The sequence below is a fragment of the Echinops telfairi genome, unplaced genomic scaffold (genome assembly GCF_000313985.2).
Source record: "Echinops telfairi isolate 266 unplaced genomic scaffold, ASM31398v2 ScPeMD7_9;HRSCAF=40, whole genome shotgun sequence".
NCBI classification, from domain to species: Eukaryota; Metazoa; Chordata; class Mammalia; order Afrosoricida; family Tenrecidae; genus Echinops; species Echinops telfairi.
Window position 1 is genome coordinate 12,037,801 of NW_022103906.1, and position 15,336 is coordinate 12,053,136.

At 38.2% G+C, this 15,336-nt stretch overlaps 1 protein-coding gene across 1 annotated transcript; it reads left to right on the forward strand.

Moving 5' to 3' along the window:
• The first annotated feature begins 10,006 nt into the window (after positions 1–10,006).
• On the forward strand, positions 10,007–14,408 carry DEFB109B (defensin beta 109B). Its single transcript, XM_030884645.1, has 2 exons — positions 10,007–10,097; positions 14,203–14,408. Exons 1-2 carry the CDS (start codon positions 10,007–10,009, stop codon positions 14,406–14,408), a joined length of 297 nt encoding a protein of 98 aa, XP_030740505.1.
• The last annotated feature ends 928 nt before the right edge of the window (positions 14,409–15,336 follow it).

Here is a 15,336-nt window from a genome sequence, read left to right on the forward strand (position 1 = left end):
CTGGTTTGTCCCCCCCGCAGGGCCATGGGCCAGTGAGGGGCATCATGCTGAGACACTTTTAAGTTGTGGTCTAAATAGCAAAAAGTGGTAAAGACGAAAAGTAGCGTGTACATCATTCTGGATCCTATTATGCAAAACCTGAACACTTAAAATAATTTCCTGAAGTAAAAACCCAAAACCCTGTATATAAAACTCTCTCTTACACATATGAGTTTCTGTGGATTTGTTTCTCTAAAGTCCCCAGACTCACACAGTTTCTGTAATTCAAACCTCCATGAGCGGCTGCCCCTGTCACCTAGAACACCCTTGACTGGTCAGTTTCCCGGGAAGGCTTTCGTATTGTGTGTCTCCGGTGTCCTTCTTCCACTACCTATCCCATATCATCTTGACCCTCAGCAAGAATCTTAGTGGTTGAATTGCCATACCTGTTGAAGTAAGAAAGTTTTATTCCCAAGGGGTGTGTGTGTGTGTGTGTGTGTGTGTGTGTGTGTGTGTGTTATGTGTGTCATATATATGTGTTTTTAATCGTTTCTTTTTCTTTCTTTCTTTCTTTCCTTTTTTTGTTTGTGTACTGAATTGTGAAATCTGTTGCCTCCAAATTCTCAAAGGTCCCTCAATCATGCCTCTTTGTTGTAGTATGTGCTGTGAAGTACTATAACTGATCTTTCACTTTGGAAAGGAGATCAACCCCCAGAAACTTCACTGAGGTAGTTTGTGGGACTTATTTATCATCCTTTAGTTCACATATGTCTTACTAAGAGATTTAAATAAAGTGTTTGCTACTTGTTGCCCAATAATATAACCAGAAAAAAATCATTAATGCAGTCATTTAGTGTAATGCCTTATAGAATGGCAAGACAATTCAGATTCTGATTAACTTTATCATAGCAGAGTGCCAATGAACTAGTATGGTGTAAATGTGCTGTTGTCCCTAACGAATCAAACTACTTCTGGTGATTCTTGCAAACTGTGTGGCAATGATGAGATCACTAGTTATATGTCAATTTTCAGGATATCACAGGTACTACATCTGGAACAAAGGCTACAATGAATACATTGCGTGATTACATTTACAGTAGTTCACACTCATGCTTCAAAATCCATCTGACTTATACACAAGCTAAACTAGTGGGTTAAATTAGGATACAATAGCTATCATCCCCCTGTTCCTTTAAAGCCCTGTGATGACATTAATCCCTAGATTTCCTTCAGGGTTTCCATGTTATATTCAATTTACAATCTTGGGAAGAAGTAGACATTTCAGGAACTACAATTTAGCCCTTCCTACCATAATGACCCTCATCCTATGGATCAGGAAGCTGCTGTAAGAATTCTGAGCGTTGCTGAGTGATCATGTCTATTCCAATGATGCTTTTAGAATCAAAAGAAATAACCACAAGGCTGATCATTATCAACAGGGCCTGCTGTGATCATAACTGAGCTACTTTTCCACCTACTACCTAATCACCATAAGCCCCCACTTTGATTAGTGGTCCATGGCAGCATTTTCATTCCAAGAATTAGAATCTTTATAGAACCATTATTTTGTAATTCCTATGTTCTGGGTATTTCCTATAACACAGTCACTGCAATAAATGCCTGTGAACCCCCTTGGAGAAGCTTGGAGGAAGGTTTATGAATTAGAGGACCTCTGAATCTGTGAATAGACTTAGGTCTGAACTTCTAACCTAACCCCTGAAAATTAATTGAAAAGGTTGTATTAAGGTCCGACAAAATGTAAGCAGTCATAAATAGTCAAAATGCCCCTTTTCTGGTAAACATCTACCTAAGGAATACTACTTAGCATTTTAAAGGAATAAACTACTGATAAGCAAGCACATGCCTTAGTCTCAAATAAATTGTGTGACAGCACCTCAAACTCTATGAAGTCCCAAGTAGATATTCTTATGGAACATTTACCTATATAATAAATATGAGTCACCCAAAATGGCAAAGTAGCCCTATTCTGTGGCTCAATATCAGATAACCCCAAGAAACAAATTATGCTAGCTTAAAAGAAAGATTCTTTAGACAGAGCACTCCTGTTATGTGGGCCAGTCATGGAACCCCAAATGACCCCACAAATTTCAGTTCTAGGGCCTTCTGAGGAATCTGGTAGACACTACACCTAGGATAATGGATGAGAGAGGATCCTAAAGAGGAAAGACAGGTAAATAAGATACACATGAGTCTTTTTGTGGACTCCAATTCAAATACCCTGCAGGAGCGTCCTTGCCACCTCCAGCTGGTCTCAAGCATTAGAGGGAAATTTAGAAATTCTTAAGAAGCCATTTCAAAGACCGATTCCCTTCTAAGTCACAAAACCTGGTACAGGATCTGCAACCCCCGGTTTAAAATAAAAGGTCAGAATCAAAAGTCTTCATGTAGTATGATTCTGTTGTCATGACAACCTAGAAAAGGCAAAACTACAGCGACGACAGAAAAGTAAGTGGTTGCCAGGCTCTGAAGATAGGAAGAAAGCTAACTACAAAGAAGCAGGAGAGAATGTTTTGTATTATTATTTTTAATCATTTTATTGGGGGCTCATATAACTCTTATCACAGTCTATCCATCCATCCATTGTGTCAAGCATATTTGTACATTTGTTGCCATCATCATTCTCAAAACATTTTTCTTTCCACTTGAGCCTTTGGTATCAGCTCATCGTTTTTCCCCTCCCTCCATGAACCCCTGATAATTTATAAATTGTTATTATTTTTCATGTCTTACACTGACCAATGTCTCCCTTCACCCACTTTTCTGTTGTCTGTCCCCCAAGGAGGGGGTTATATGTAGATCATTGTGACCACTTCCCCCTCTGTCCCCCCACCTTCCCTTTACCCTCCTGGTATCACTGCTCTCAATATTGGTCCTGAGGGGTTTATCTGTCCTGGATTCCCTGTGTTTCCAGCTCTTATATATACCTGTATACATGCTCTGGCCTACCCAGATTTGTAAGGTAGAATTTGGGTCATGATAGTGTAGGGAAGGAAGGATTGAAGAACTAGAGAAAAGTTGTATGTTTCATCATTGCTATTCTGCACCCTGACTGGCTCGTCTCCTCTCCACGACCCTTATGTAAGGGGATATCCAATTGCCTACAGATGGGCTTTGGGTCTGCACTCCACACTCCCCCTCATTCACAATGATACAGTTTTTTGTTCTGGGTCTTTTATGCCTGATACCTGATTGTATTGACACCTCATGATTACACAGGCTGGTGTGCTTCTTCCATGTGGGCTTTGTTGCTTCTCAGCTAGATGGCCACTTGTTTATCTTCAAGGCATTAAGAGCCCCAGATGCTATATCTTTTGATAGCTGGGCACCATCAACTTTTTCACCACATTTGCTTATGCATCCATTTTGTCTTCAGCAATCTTCAGTGATCTAAAATCAATGACAAGCAGAGCTTAGGATGCCTGGTAGGGCTTGATGAAGGGCAATATAACTGAGAGGAATTACTGACACTCAAATGAAGGCCAAACATGATAGTCTGACAAGAGGAAAGTAAAAGGAAATAGAGGAAAGAACCAAGAGGCAAAGGGCACTTATAGAGGTCTAAATACAGGCATGTGCATATGTAAATATATTTTTATATAACAATAGGGAAATAGATCTATGTACTTATATTTATAGGTTTAGTATTTAGGTAGCAGACAGACATTGGGCTTCCACTCAAGTACTCTCTCAACACAAGAACACTTTGTTCTAATAACCTGATATTCCGTGATGCTCACCATCCCGACACAATAGCTAAAGACAAAATGGGTGCATATTTTATATTAATTGTGGTGTCATTTCTACAATGGTATGCATTTGTCAAAATGCATACAAATTTGTCAAAATGCCTAACATGTAAAATCTTTACATGTTAATAAATAAAATGTTCCTGTATATAAATTACATCTTAATAAATCTGACTTAAAATTAAGTAAGATTTTTAAAATACACCCACCCTGTCCCTCTCTAAGGCCTCTTATGCTCCATTTGACTGCAAAGGACTTCTAATACAGGTGCCTTCTTTCCATCAAAGTTTCAGCTTAAATTTTATGACAGAATTTATTGACAGAAATTTACTCTATTCCTCCTCTCAGAACATGGCCTTCTAAAGTAACTAGAGCTTCCACCCCCATAATTTTTCTGTACCTTTGAAGCCAAGCACAGCTTCAGAAGCTGATACAAATCTGTAGGAGGTCCGGTCACGCAGAACCTATAAAACCACTCAAGCAGGTACTAGGCAACAGGGAAGGAGCATGACTCACTCTGCTCCTAGTCAGTTCAGACAATTCAAGTTTTTTCCTGGGTTATTTCAAGGTCAACTTCAACCTGATAATCCTAGTTTCCAACCTAACCCCTGCAGACTAATTCAAAGAGTTGTATTAAAATTGGGGGTCGTCCATCTCTGAAATGCAAATCAAAACAATCATAAGTTATTACCTGCCATTTATAACCCAATTAAAAAAAAAACAGAAAATACCACATGCTGGAGAGGATGTGGAGAGATTAGATCTTTTATACACTGCTGGCAGGCTTGTAAATGTGTACAACCACTGTGGAAATCTACCATATGACCCAGCAACATCTCTGGGTAAAGTAAGAGCCAGAATACAAATAGTTATATGATCTCCCATATTCACTGCAGTCCTCTCCCATGTTCACGGCACCATAGTTCACAATAACAAGGAGGCAGAAATAGCTCAAATGTCCATTAGTAGATAATTGGATAAAGAAACCTGATACATACACACAATGGAATACTATGCAGCTCTAAAAACAGTGATGAAGCCACAAACATCTCATGACACAAATGGATCTGGAAACCATAATGAATGAAGTTAGTCAATCACAAATACTATATGAGACCTCTACTATAAAAACGAACACCAAGACAAAGGCAGGCATCTGTTCTCAGGTCACATAGTCTTCTAATCCAGTCTCCGAAGCAATGAGGTGGAGCTCCTGCCTACTGCTAATTATCTATCTATCACCTCCTTATTTGTATCTCTTACTGACCGCTTGGACAGCGGAGACCTCACCTCAGCTGGGGTCCATTCTCCTGTTGTGAGGGAAGGAGAAGACCTTTACTTCCTGCTGTATAACATTGTTCTTAGGTCACCCCACATCAATAGACACACACCTACAAGGACGGTCTGTGAAGCTTAATAAAAATTCAAGTCCAGAGATAATGGGGAGGGTGATGAAGAGTTCTCTCCTTGAGAAAGTGGTTATACCTTTGTTGGTGGGTAAACCAGATAGGGCACACTGCCATTTGGAAAAAACATTTAACATTACTTAGACTCCTAAGGGGAAAATGTTTCTAGCATTATGTTTCTAATTGGACACTTTTTAATTAAAAGATCATTTTATTGAGAGCTCTTACAATAATCCATACATCAATTTTATAAAGCATATTTGTACATATGTTGCCATCATTATTTTTTAAACATTTACTTTCTATTTGAGCCCTTGGTATCAGCTCCTCTTTTTTCCCTCCCTCCTACCCTTCCACCCTTATGATCCCTTGATAAATTTATAAATTATCATAATTTTCATATCTTACGTCAACTGCTGTTTCCCTTCATCCGTGGTTTCTGTTGTTTGTCCCCCTGCAGGGGTGGAGGGGTCATGTGTCGATCATTGCGATTGGTTCCCCCTTCCTTTCCTCTTTCCCCACCTTCCCCCTACCCTCCAGTATTGCTACTCCCATTCCTGTTCCTGAATTCCATGTGTTGTGAGCTCTTATCTGTACCTGTGTACATGCTCCAGTCTAGCCTGCAGTGAAAGGAAGGACTGGGGTCATGACAGTGGGGGTTGAGGAAGCCTCAAGGAACCAGAGGAATTTTGTGTGTTTCATCGGTGCTAAACTGTACCTTGGTTAACTCATCCCTTCTTTGTGATCCTTCTGTGAGGGGATGTCCCATTGTCTACAGATGGGTTTGCGGACTCTGCTATGAACGCCCCCCCCCCACCTTGTTCTCAGCAATATGTTATTTGGTTTTGTTTTGGTTGGGGTCTATACTTCACATAGCATTTGACTTAATCATTCAATCATATTAAGAAGAGTTGTGATTGCTATCATCACCACAATCAATTCTAGAACACTTTATTCTCTCTTGTGCTCATTGTTGTTAATTGCCCATTTTCTCTCAACCTTCTTTGCCATGCCCCAGGTAATTATTCACCAAAGATTTAATCCAAGTGGGGGCCCTGAAAATGGATTTGGGGCTTTCCCTGTCACTCATAGCCTTCTGCAAACAGAGTGCTCAGAATTTAAGCTCTAATACCTTTCCCTTCTCTGATCTAGGATTTTATTATTTCCAATCCTTGGATCACACAGGGAAGTGTGCTTTTTCTTTGTGGACTTAGTTGAAACCTCATTTAGGTGAACCCCAGACACTAATCTTTCTTATAGCTGAGCACCACCTGGTCTCTTCAGCACACTTTGTGACTACACCCATATCATCAGTGACCTCTTCCTGAGGGCAAATATCAAGTAGGGCTATGTCATGAGAACTAATTGTTCTTAGATTGGTGCTCAAAATCCATTCATGTATCTATGGCTTATTTATGTCCCTGATTTTTAAAGTCATCATTATCCTTTTACTAAATGATATTATAAAGCATCCCCTTGGGGCATATTTTAATTTTACTGATAGGGTCATTAATTTAGTCAATGTTATAGAATTTCAAATAATATTTAGAAAAGGGATGTATACATGTATAGGAAAGCTTTATAGGCCAAAATACTTGAATTGTTGACCTGCATAGATCAAAATATCAAGTAACTAGACACTATTTACACAAATAATGAGGGTTGGACATAGAGCAAAACTTTCAATAATGCTCATTCACAAAGGCAGAGCCATGCCTGCTAGACAAAGCCATGTCAAAAAGCAAAAAGACCATGACCATAGAAAATATGTGGCAGTCCCAAGTCATCATTCATTGAGCAACTCAAAGCAACAGATCTGAACCAAAATCCAACAACTTCCAAATCTATAATCTTGGGATAGCAGTCATCTGATTCATCACAAACTAGGACATGTCAGCATGAAGTCCAAAGGCATATCTCGGTTCCTTAAATATGATACAGATGAGTTTAAGGTATAGTTCAGTTCACTTAGTGAGATTTCAAAATCAGAGCTTGCTCATGGAGCCTGTGAAGAATGTTGTGCACCTTGAGATAATCCTGGCTGTCAGTATCACTTGGCCTGGATCACCAAGGGCTGGATAGAAACGAGGTCAAAAATGGTCAATTAATTTTGGGCCTACACTTAATCATAGCCCCAATCTAAGAACAATTAGTTCTTATGACATGGCCCAACTTTATAATCATCATCATGAAGAAATCACTGAAAATATAGGCCCTATAACAAAGTGTGGTACCCAGATATCAGAAAGAATAGTGTCTGGAGTCTTACAGGTTTGTCTTAAAACAAGCAGCCATCGAAGTGAAATGTAAACTAAGTCCACATGGAAGAAGCACACCACCTTGTGTGATCCTAGGATTGTAAATAATAAAATCCCATTTCAGAGGATGGAATAGTATCAGAGTTTAAATTCTGAACACTCAGTTTGCAGAAAGCTATGACCGGCAATGAAAGCCCCAAATCCATTTGCAGGCTCCTCACTTGGATTAAGCCTCTGGTGAGTTTCCTCTCACCATAGACTAGGGATGGAAGTAGCCTTGCTATCTGAAAGATGGCATTGTAAAGTTGATTATGGCAGATATACTTACATTAAAATTTAATGCCTTAGCATTTTATCTCTTTTTGACTCATTTTATAACTGTTCTAATTTTTAATATCTTCTGTCTTTTTTGATTGAGGATTTTCTATATTTTATTTTGCTATTGTTATTGGGTTTTGTGGGAGAGGGGGGTTATTTGTTTGTTTTAGTTTTTTGATTTTGATTTTGCATGGTTTTCCATATATGAAACCCAGAATAGATAAATCTATAGAGACAATAACTGAATTAATAGTTTCTTGGAGTTTTAACAGAAGAGGTGGAAGGGAAATAGAGAGCTACTAATAATGAGTACAAGAATGAAGAAAATGTACTAAATTTGTAGTAATGTTTGCCCAACTATTTTTAAATGTTTAAACTATTGAACTGTATGATATGTGAATTTTATATCCAAAAAAAAATCTCATCATGCCTTACACAGATACCAGCAACAGCTAGCTGTTACCTCTGTTTCATAGGTTGAGGACCAACTCTACAAGTTTTTTCCATGGAATCTCTGAGATGTCAACAGCAATATCCCTGCATATCTTCCTCAGAGGCCTAAGAACCTAGGACCCTGTATTAGTCTGAGTACATTAGAGAAACAAATCCACAGAAACTCATGTACAAGAGAGAGTTTTATATAAAGCTTAAGTGCACATCAAGAAAACATCCCAAGCCAGTGCTGCCCAAGCCCACAAGTCCAACATTAACCTATATGTCCAACACCAATCCACAAAGTCCTCCTCCATCTCATAAAACAGACGCAAAGATGCCAACTGCAGGAAGAAAGCTGAATCAGTGAACGTGTAAGCATCTCAGAGCTGGCAAGGGTCTCCACACGCCTGCTCCAGCACCCAAGGCTGCATCAGGTTAGATCCATGTGGCTTCTCCTTGGGGATGTCTTGCAGGAAGTGAGCCTTGCCAGTTGAAGCAGGGAACTGGCTAAGGCAGCTGCACCCTGATTCAACCATCACAAAGCAAGAGACGGAGAACTGGAAAGGCGAGGCTCACCGAGCCATTTATCTCTCAGCCTTTCAATTAGCCCTACATGTGTTTATCAGGCAGGTTGGCACAATAAACTTTAACTAACTCAGACCCCTCCTTCAAGTAGGTCAGTGCTTTCATTTTTTTCTCTTGGTGATATACAGGAGTTATTCTTATGGTTTCCTCAAGACTATCTCAGTATTCCCTTTGGGCCCTTCAATATCTGTAAAACAAATCCACTTTTAACCCATCTTTTGTGAAAATGCTCTGTTCAAATTGACTACATTGTGGTTGCTATAATTATTAGAATTTCTATAGCTTCTCTTGCATTTCTACTGTTGCTGATACTACGTCTATCATCCTATACATCTACAAGTTACAACAGTCTAGTTAGTAATGCATAAATTAGGAAAGAGTAATGTACGCTACACATGTTTCACTTAATAGATCAAGTAGGTGAACATTAAAGCTATAGAGAATCCAAAAAACTATTTTTGAGGCACAATCCAGGTGATGTATGTCTAATTCTCAACCTTGAGAATCTGAGACATAATTTAATTTCCATTTTCCACAGAACAAAAAGAACTGACTAGCTATGAGTCCTCCAAATCCAAAGGAATGGTGGAAAGCAGTCCCCTCCTGGCAATTGTGCCTCAGAGGGAAATGATCATGAGCCATCATCCAGTGCTCTGAATCAATGAGGCAAAACAAATAAACAAGCAAAACTTCTAAATAATATTTTATTTGCTTTCTTCCCTTGTGGTTCTATGGCACCTGGAGATAGCATTTGTAGTTGCTTCCTATCCCCATGTGTAATACTTTGGTCAAAATAGACAGTAAAATAACCACTTTTTCTTTTGGATACTTGTGTCCATTATATATAGTATATTATTGTATGTAACCTTTAAATATCTGTCATTCACTCTAGGGTTGTGAATGACTTGGGGCTGGAAACCTATATGATCCTTAGTCCCTACTGCATTGCTTAATACACAATAAATGTATAAAGTGTGATCTACCGGTGTATGTGTATTTGGAAAACAGCTTAGGCAATGGTGTAGAAAATAGCTGACAGTTGGGAAATCCTGAGTCTTTGGGAAAAGGAAAGAATCCACCTCCTGCCTTCTCATCCATTGAGTTGGCACATTGATGTGCTATTGTCCCTAAAAATTTCCTGTTTGAGATTGAGCTATTCTCTTCTGGTTAGGCTCTACTAAACAAAAACAAACCGCAAGCCAGGGAGCTTCATAAAAGGGCCTAGACCTGCCAGGCATGGAGTCTGCAGGATCCAACCATGTTGAGACCTCTTCTCTTCACTGGTCCTTCAGCCAGGCAACTCCATTTGCTTCTCTTGGCTCTCCTCTTTCTGACTTTCTTACCATCAGGTAAGGTGAAGGTTGCTTATAGGGGATCTTCAGTTTAGAGTACTAGAGGGCAGATCAGGAAAGCTCCTAGAATCCATCATTGATTTCAGAAATCCATTAGCAACAACTTCACTAGGATTGTGATGGAGTAGACTAGGATAAGAAGATCATGTGCTCCCAGAATTCCAATGTCATTACTCGAACAGTCTATTGTAGCCATAGTCTGCTCTAGTCTCACATTGTATCTTTGAATGCCTTTGGGAAACATGGAAGCTTATTTTCAAGTAGATGTATCAAGATTAAATAGCAGTGGCATGTACCCTTATATCTACTCACTAGGTCACAAGAAGAGATGGACAAAATTCTATCAGCAGGAATTAGCGCTAAAAGAGAGAAAGACACAGTGCCTTGGTGAATCCAGTCATCTATTCACTTGGCTTCTGAAGAGATCTAGTTTAGCACTGAAAAACAGCATGCAACACTCATTATTGGAGACGTGTGTCCTGAGTTGTAAAAGTAGGATGAACACATACTTCTGACCTAAAGTTATCACTTTTGGAAATGAAGGGAGTGCTATTATACCTTCACCAGTACAATAGGAGTGAACTGGAACTGCCCTGACCAAACTAGCTCCTGCATTACCCTATATAAAAGCCCTAGATCAGAGAGGACTCCACTTCCCAAAGAGAAAAGATCAAGTAATGTTGCACATTCTAGAAAAGTACCAAGACATAAATCTAGTTCCATAAAAATGCGACAACTAGAATACAGATGCAGAAGTTTAAAAGGAAGAAAATTATTAAGGTTGAGCAAATGAATACAATATATAAGAGATAATAGTGTAGGGTCATATATACTTAGTGCTAAAAGGATCATTACAATTTAAGACATAACAAAATAATCATAATTTATAAATTATCAAGGGTTCATGGGGGAGGGGGGCCGGGTAGGAGGGGAAAAAATGAGGAGCTGATACCAAGGGCTAAAGTAGAAAGCAAATGTTTTGAGAATGATGAGGGCAACAAATGTACAAATGTGCTTGACACAATGAATGGATGTATGGATTGTGATAAGAGCTGTATGCGCCCCCAATAAAATGATTTTTTTTTAAAAAGAGAGGGTCATTAAAGTTTCTCAGGTTCAAACTCACCATTTCCATAAAAGATAGTTAAAGCCATAGAAGCACCACATAATTTTACAATTTAAGTGTAAATGCATATACCTGAAAACAATATATCAGGATTTCAGGGACTGATTATTAATTCTGTACACATAGAATGTAAATAATTTGTGAATCATGAGAGACTTACTGACATCAGCAGGGCCACATACATTAGGAAAATATATGTTAGGTAGGAGGATATTTACTTTTGTACCCTGAAACTCGGAAATCTCACTTTAGAAAAGATATATATATATATATATTCAGAAAATATACGTACATGATGTGTACAATATTAATCACCACAGCAAGTCATCACATTTTTGTTCAGTAAGACAAAAAATTAAAAGTCATCTCATTTATTTCCACCAATAGAAATACATTTAAATAAATAATGGACTACTGATGTAAAATGAAATCCTGAGTGATCATAGGAGATAATAAAAAATCCATTAAAATAAGAAAACGATATTTAAGTATAATAACTAGAAAGGAAAGGCTTTGACTGCTCTTTTTTATAGATGATATAAAATGGATTAAATAGCTTTTTACAGTGTTGATGAAAAAATTTTTTTTTCTAGTTATTGGGTATTATAAATAATACTACTGTATTTTTTTACTGTAATACTACTGTATTATTTATACTGTATTAAAAATTCTTGTATATATGTCCTGATTCCTCCAGGTCTTATTTTTGTTTTGTTTTTTAAATCATTTTATTGGGGGCTCATACAACTCTTATCATAATCCATACATACATCCATTGTGTCAAGCACATTTGTACATTTGTTGCCCTCATCATTCTCAAAACATTTGCTTTCTACTTGAGCAGGTCTTGTATTTTTAATTCATCTGATATGAATCCTCAGCTTTACTAGGTGAGACCAAACTATTTTCAATACATGTGTGAAAAACTTAAAATTGGACCAAGAGTATTTGATAATGAGATTAAAATTACATATGTAAAATTAAAATACTTGAGAACAAAAGCAGTTTACTGAGCAAGATTAATAGTTGTTACAAAGACCTAAGGTCATTGTATTATTTGAGTAAATGTTTTTATTAATTTTAGACTTTGATCAATGTTCAAACTCAACTTACTGCCCTCTAGTTAATTCCAACTCATAATGACCCTATAGGACAGAGTAGAACTGCCCTTGGGGGCTTCTGAGATGAACGCGTCAGGGCACTAGAGAGCCTCGTGTTTCTCCTGCTGAGCAGTGGTGGTTTGAAACTGCTGATCTTGCTAGAGGCAGCCTGATGCGTAACCACTACACCATCAGAGTGCCTACATTTTAATTCTGTGAAAACCAGTAAAATTATAGAAGAGAGTTTACTTTTCCAACTAATGGAAAAATATGTGATGTTGTAAAATGTCTTTTTAAAAAGCGATAGAGAGAGAAAACGTGAAACAAAGACCAAGGGTAACAAACTGCTGCTGTTGCGTGCTGTAGAGTAATTCTGCTCACAGTGAGCCTTCAAGACAGACGAGAACTGCCCAGACCGTGCACGCGGCTGAAATCTTCACAGGAGCAAATCCCTGTGTCTTGTTTTCCACATAGTTAGTGGGCTCAAAATGATGAGTCTTTGGTTAACTATCTAGTATTTCACCGTTATACCACTAGGGCTTCTTAGAAAATAAAATAAGATACTGTAATATAAGCTCAAATACAGTATAGCAACGTGAACTTGAAAACAGGAACCTTAGAAGGCACTGAAAGGTTAATGGAGAAGGAGCAACTCGTATAAGGAGAGTGAAACGGTTGACTAATTGTACTCATGAGAAATTGTTAAAAAGAAAAGAAAAAGAAACTGTCGAATTGGTGTATATTTTGCTGTGTGTAATCTCAACAACAAAAATATATATATTTATGTTTTAAAGAAGCATAAAATTTATAAATATTTGGAGATGTTGATTGTTAAAAATGAGAACAAGACTAAAATAACCATCTAAGAGATGAATTGGTCAACTTCAGAACAGATGCTCCAGAGAAGGAAGAAGATTAATAAAGGATGTGTGCACAAGATGTTGGCCCATCTATGTACTCAAGAATCTCCATACCGCGTCTGCAGCAATTCTTCCTTCCACGCTTGTATTTTCAGCTTCCTTCTTGCTACTGGCTTATTACCACCAGCAAGCATTCTGTTGCTTCTCTGATTGTATGGGGGGCAAGAGGGATTCATATGCTTCCTCCAATACTAGTGATAGCTGCATTTCTTTGTTCCATGGCCTGTAAGTGATACATAATACTGATGCTGTTTTCTTATGTCACCTCATTTTTTATCAAAGTGTGTCATTTCCAATATATTCTATCCATACAGTTCTTCCTTCTGATCTTTAAATAAATTAAGAGACATGATTCTTTCCCTTCTAGATATCTGTAATGCTCTCAACCAAAGAGTTCTGCGTCTATCACATTCGCATTATCAGACCTCAGCTCAAATCCTAGGTCCCCAGCCTTCCTCTGTCTGTCTTCTCAACTTCATTGCCAGTTGATATCTGATCCATGTTCGTATTACTGTGTTCTAGGCACTTATAACTTTTTTAAATTATCTATTTATTTTGTCATATTTACTTCCCTGCATATAACTTCTGTGAGAACCCTAAATATTTGTACCATTTTCATTTTTCTGTTGCTAGTACAAGAAGAGATTGATTGGTAAAAAGACACAAAAAATATTTGTAAAAGAGATATGTTTCACTTTATAATTTGTACAAGGTATTTTTGAGTCTCAATTAGCCGTGCCAAGAATGTAGAAGAGATGAAGGGCTGGGTCACCTACCGCGTTAGCTACTGGGAAAACAGAAAGTAACTGAATGTCAGAGTGAGAGTACACTTGAATACAGCCTTTGTCCAGTTTCTGGAAATGCTGAAACCTGAACTTCATGGCTCTCACATTACGAGTTTTTATACTTTTACCCTATGTGAATGGACTAATTACCTACGTGACTCTATTCTACAGTAAGAAGTGGATTGGGTGCTTCTGAAAACCACTGTCTCAACCTGTCGGGCACTTGCAGAAGAGACATCTGCAGATCAGTCGAGGATGAGATTGGTGGCTGCCGAAGAAGGTGGAAGTGCTGTCGAATCTGGTGGGTGCTGTTACCAATTCCAACACCAGTTGTCATGTCAGACTATCAAGAAGCCCTTAAGCATAAAGTGAAATGAAACTAGGAAAAGCATCAAAGGAAATGTCTTTGCATCTGTGAACATCATAATATACTTATTAAACATGATTACCTTTATAACCAAGCTCTATTTCCTCTTCTCAATAAAAAATTAAATAATACTTTGAAATCTACCCAGCTTTTATTTTATTCTTTACTATATTCCTATAATAAAATTCTTCTGAATTGGTTAATTTTAAACAGTATCTTTTCAAATGACAGCACTGATTTGTGAGAAAAAAATACAATGTTTTAATTGTTACACAATAAAAGATTTTTAAAGAAAACTATAAAAATTAATACACAATTACACAAAATATTATTAAATAGAAGGACATCAAGAGCAAGGCAAAACAAAAGCCTAACATAGTAGAAATCCAGAGGGCTGTGAAGAGAAAGCTATAGATGAGGAAATTAGAGAAAACTGAAATAAAGGTGTGTTAGTCTGGGTTCATTAGAGAAACAAATCCACAGAAACTCCTATGTATAAGAGAGAGCTTTATGTAAAGGGTAAGTGCACATCAAGAAAACATCCCAACCCAGTGCTGCCCAAGCCCACAAGTTCAACATTAACCCATATGTCTGACACCAATCCACAAAGTCCTCCTCCATCTCACATATCACACGCAATGATTCTGACTGCAGGAGGAAAGCCGAGTCAGTGAATGTGTAAGCATCTCAGCTCTGGCAGGGGTCTCCGCACGGCTGCTCCAGCACCCAGGGCTGCATCGGGGTAGGTCCATGCGGCTTCTCCTTGGGGATGTCTTGCAGGAAGTGAACCTTGGCAGTTGAAGCAGAGAACTGACTAAGGCAGCTGCACCCTGGTCTGACCATCAGAAAGCAAGAGACCTGAGAACTAGAAAGGTGAGGTTCACAGAGCCATTTGTCTCTCTGCCCTTCAATTAACCCCACATGTGTTTATCGGCCAG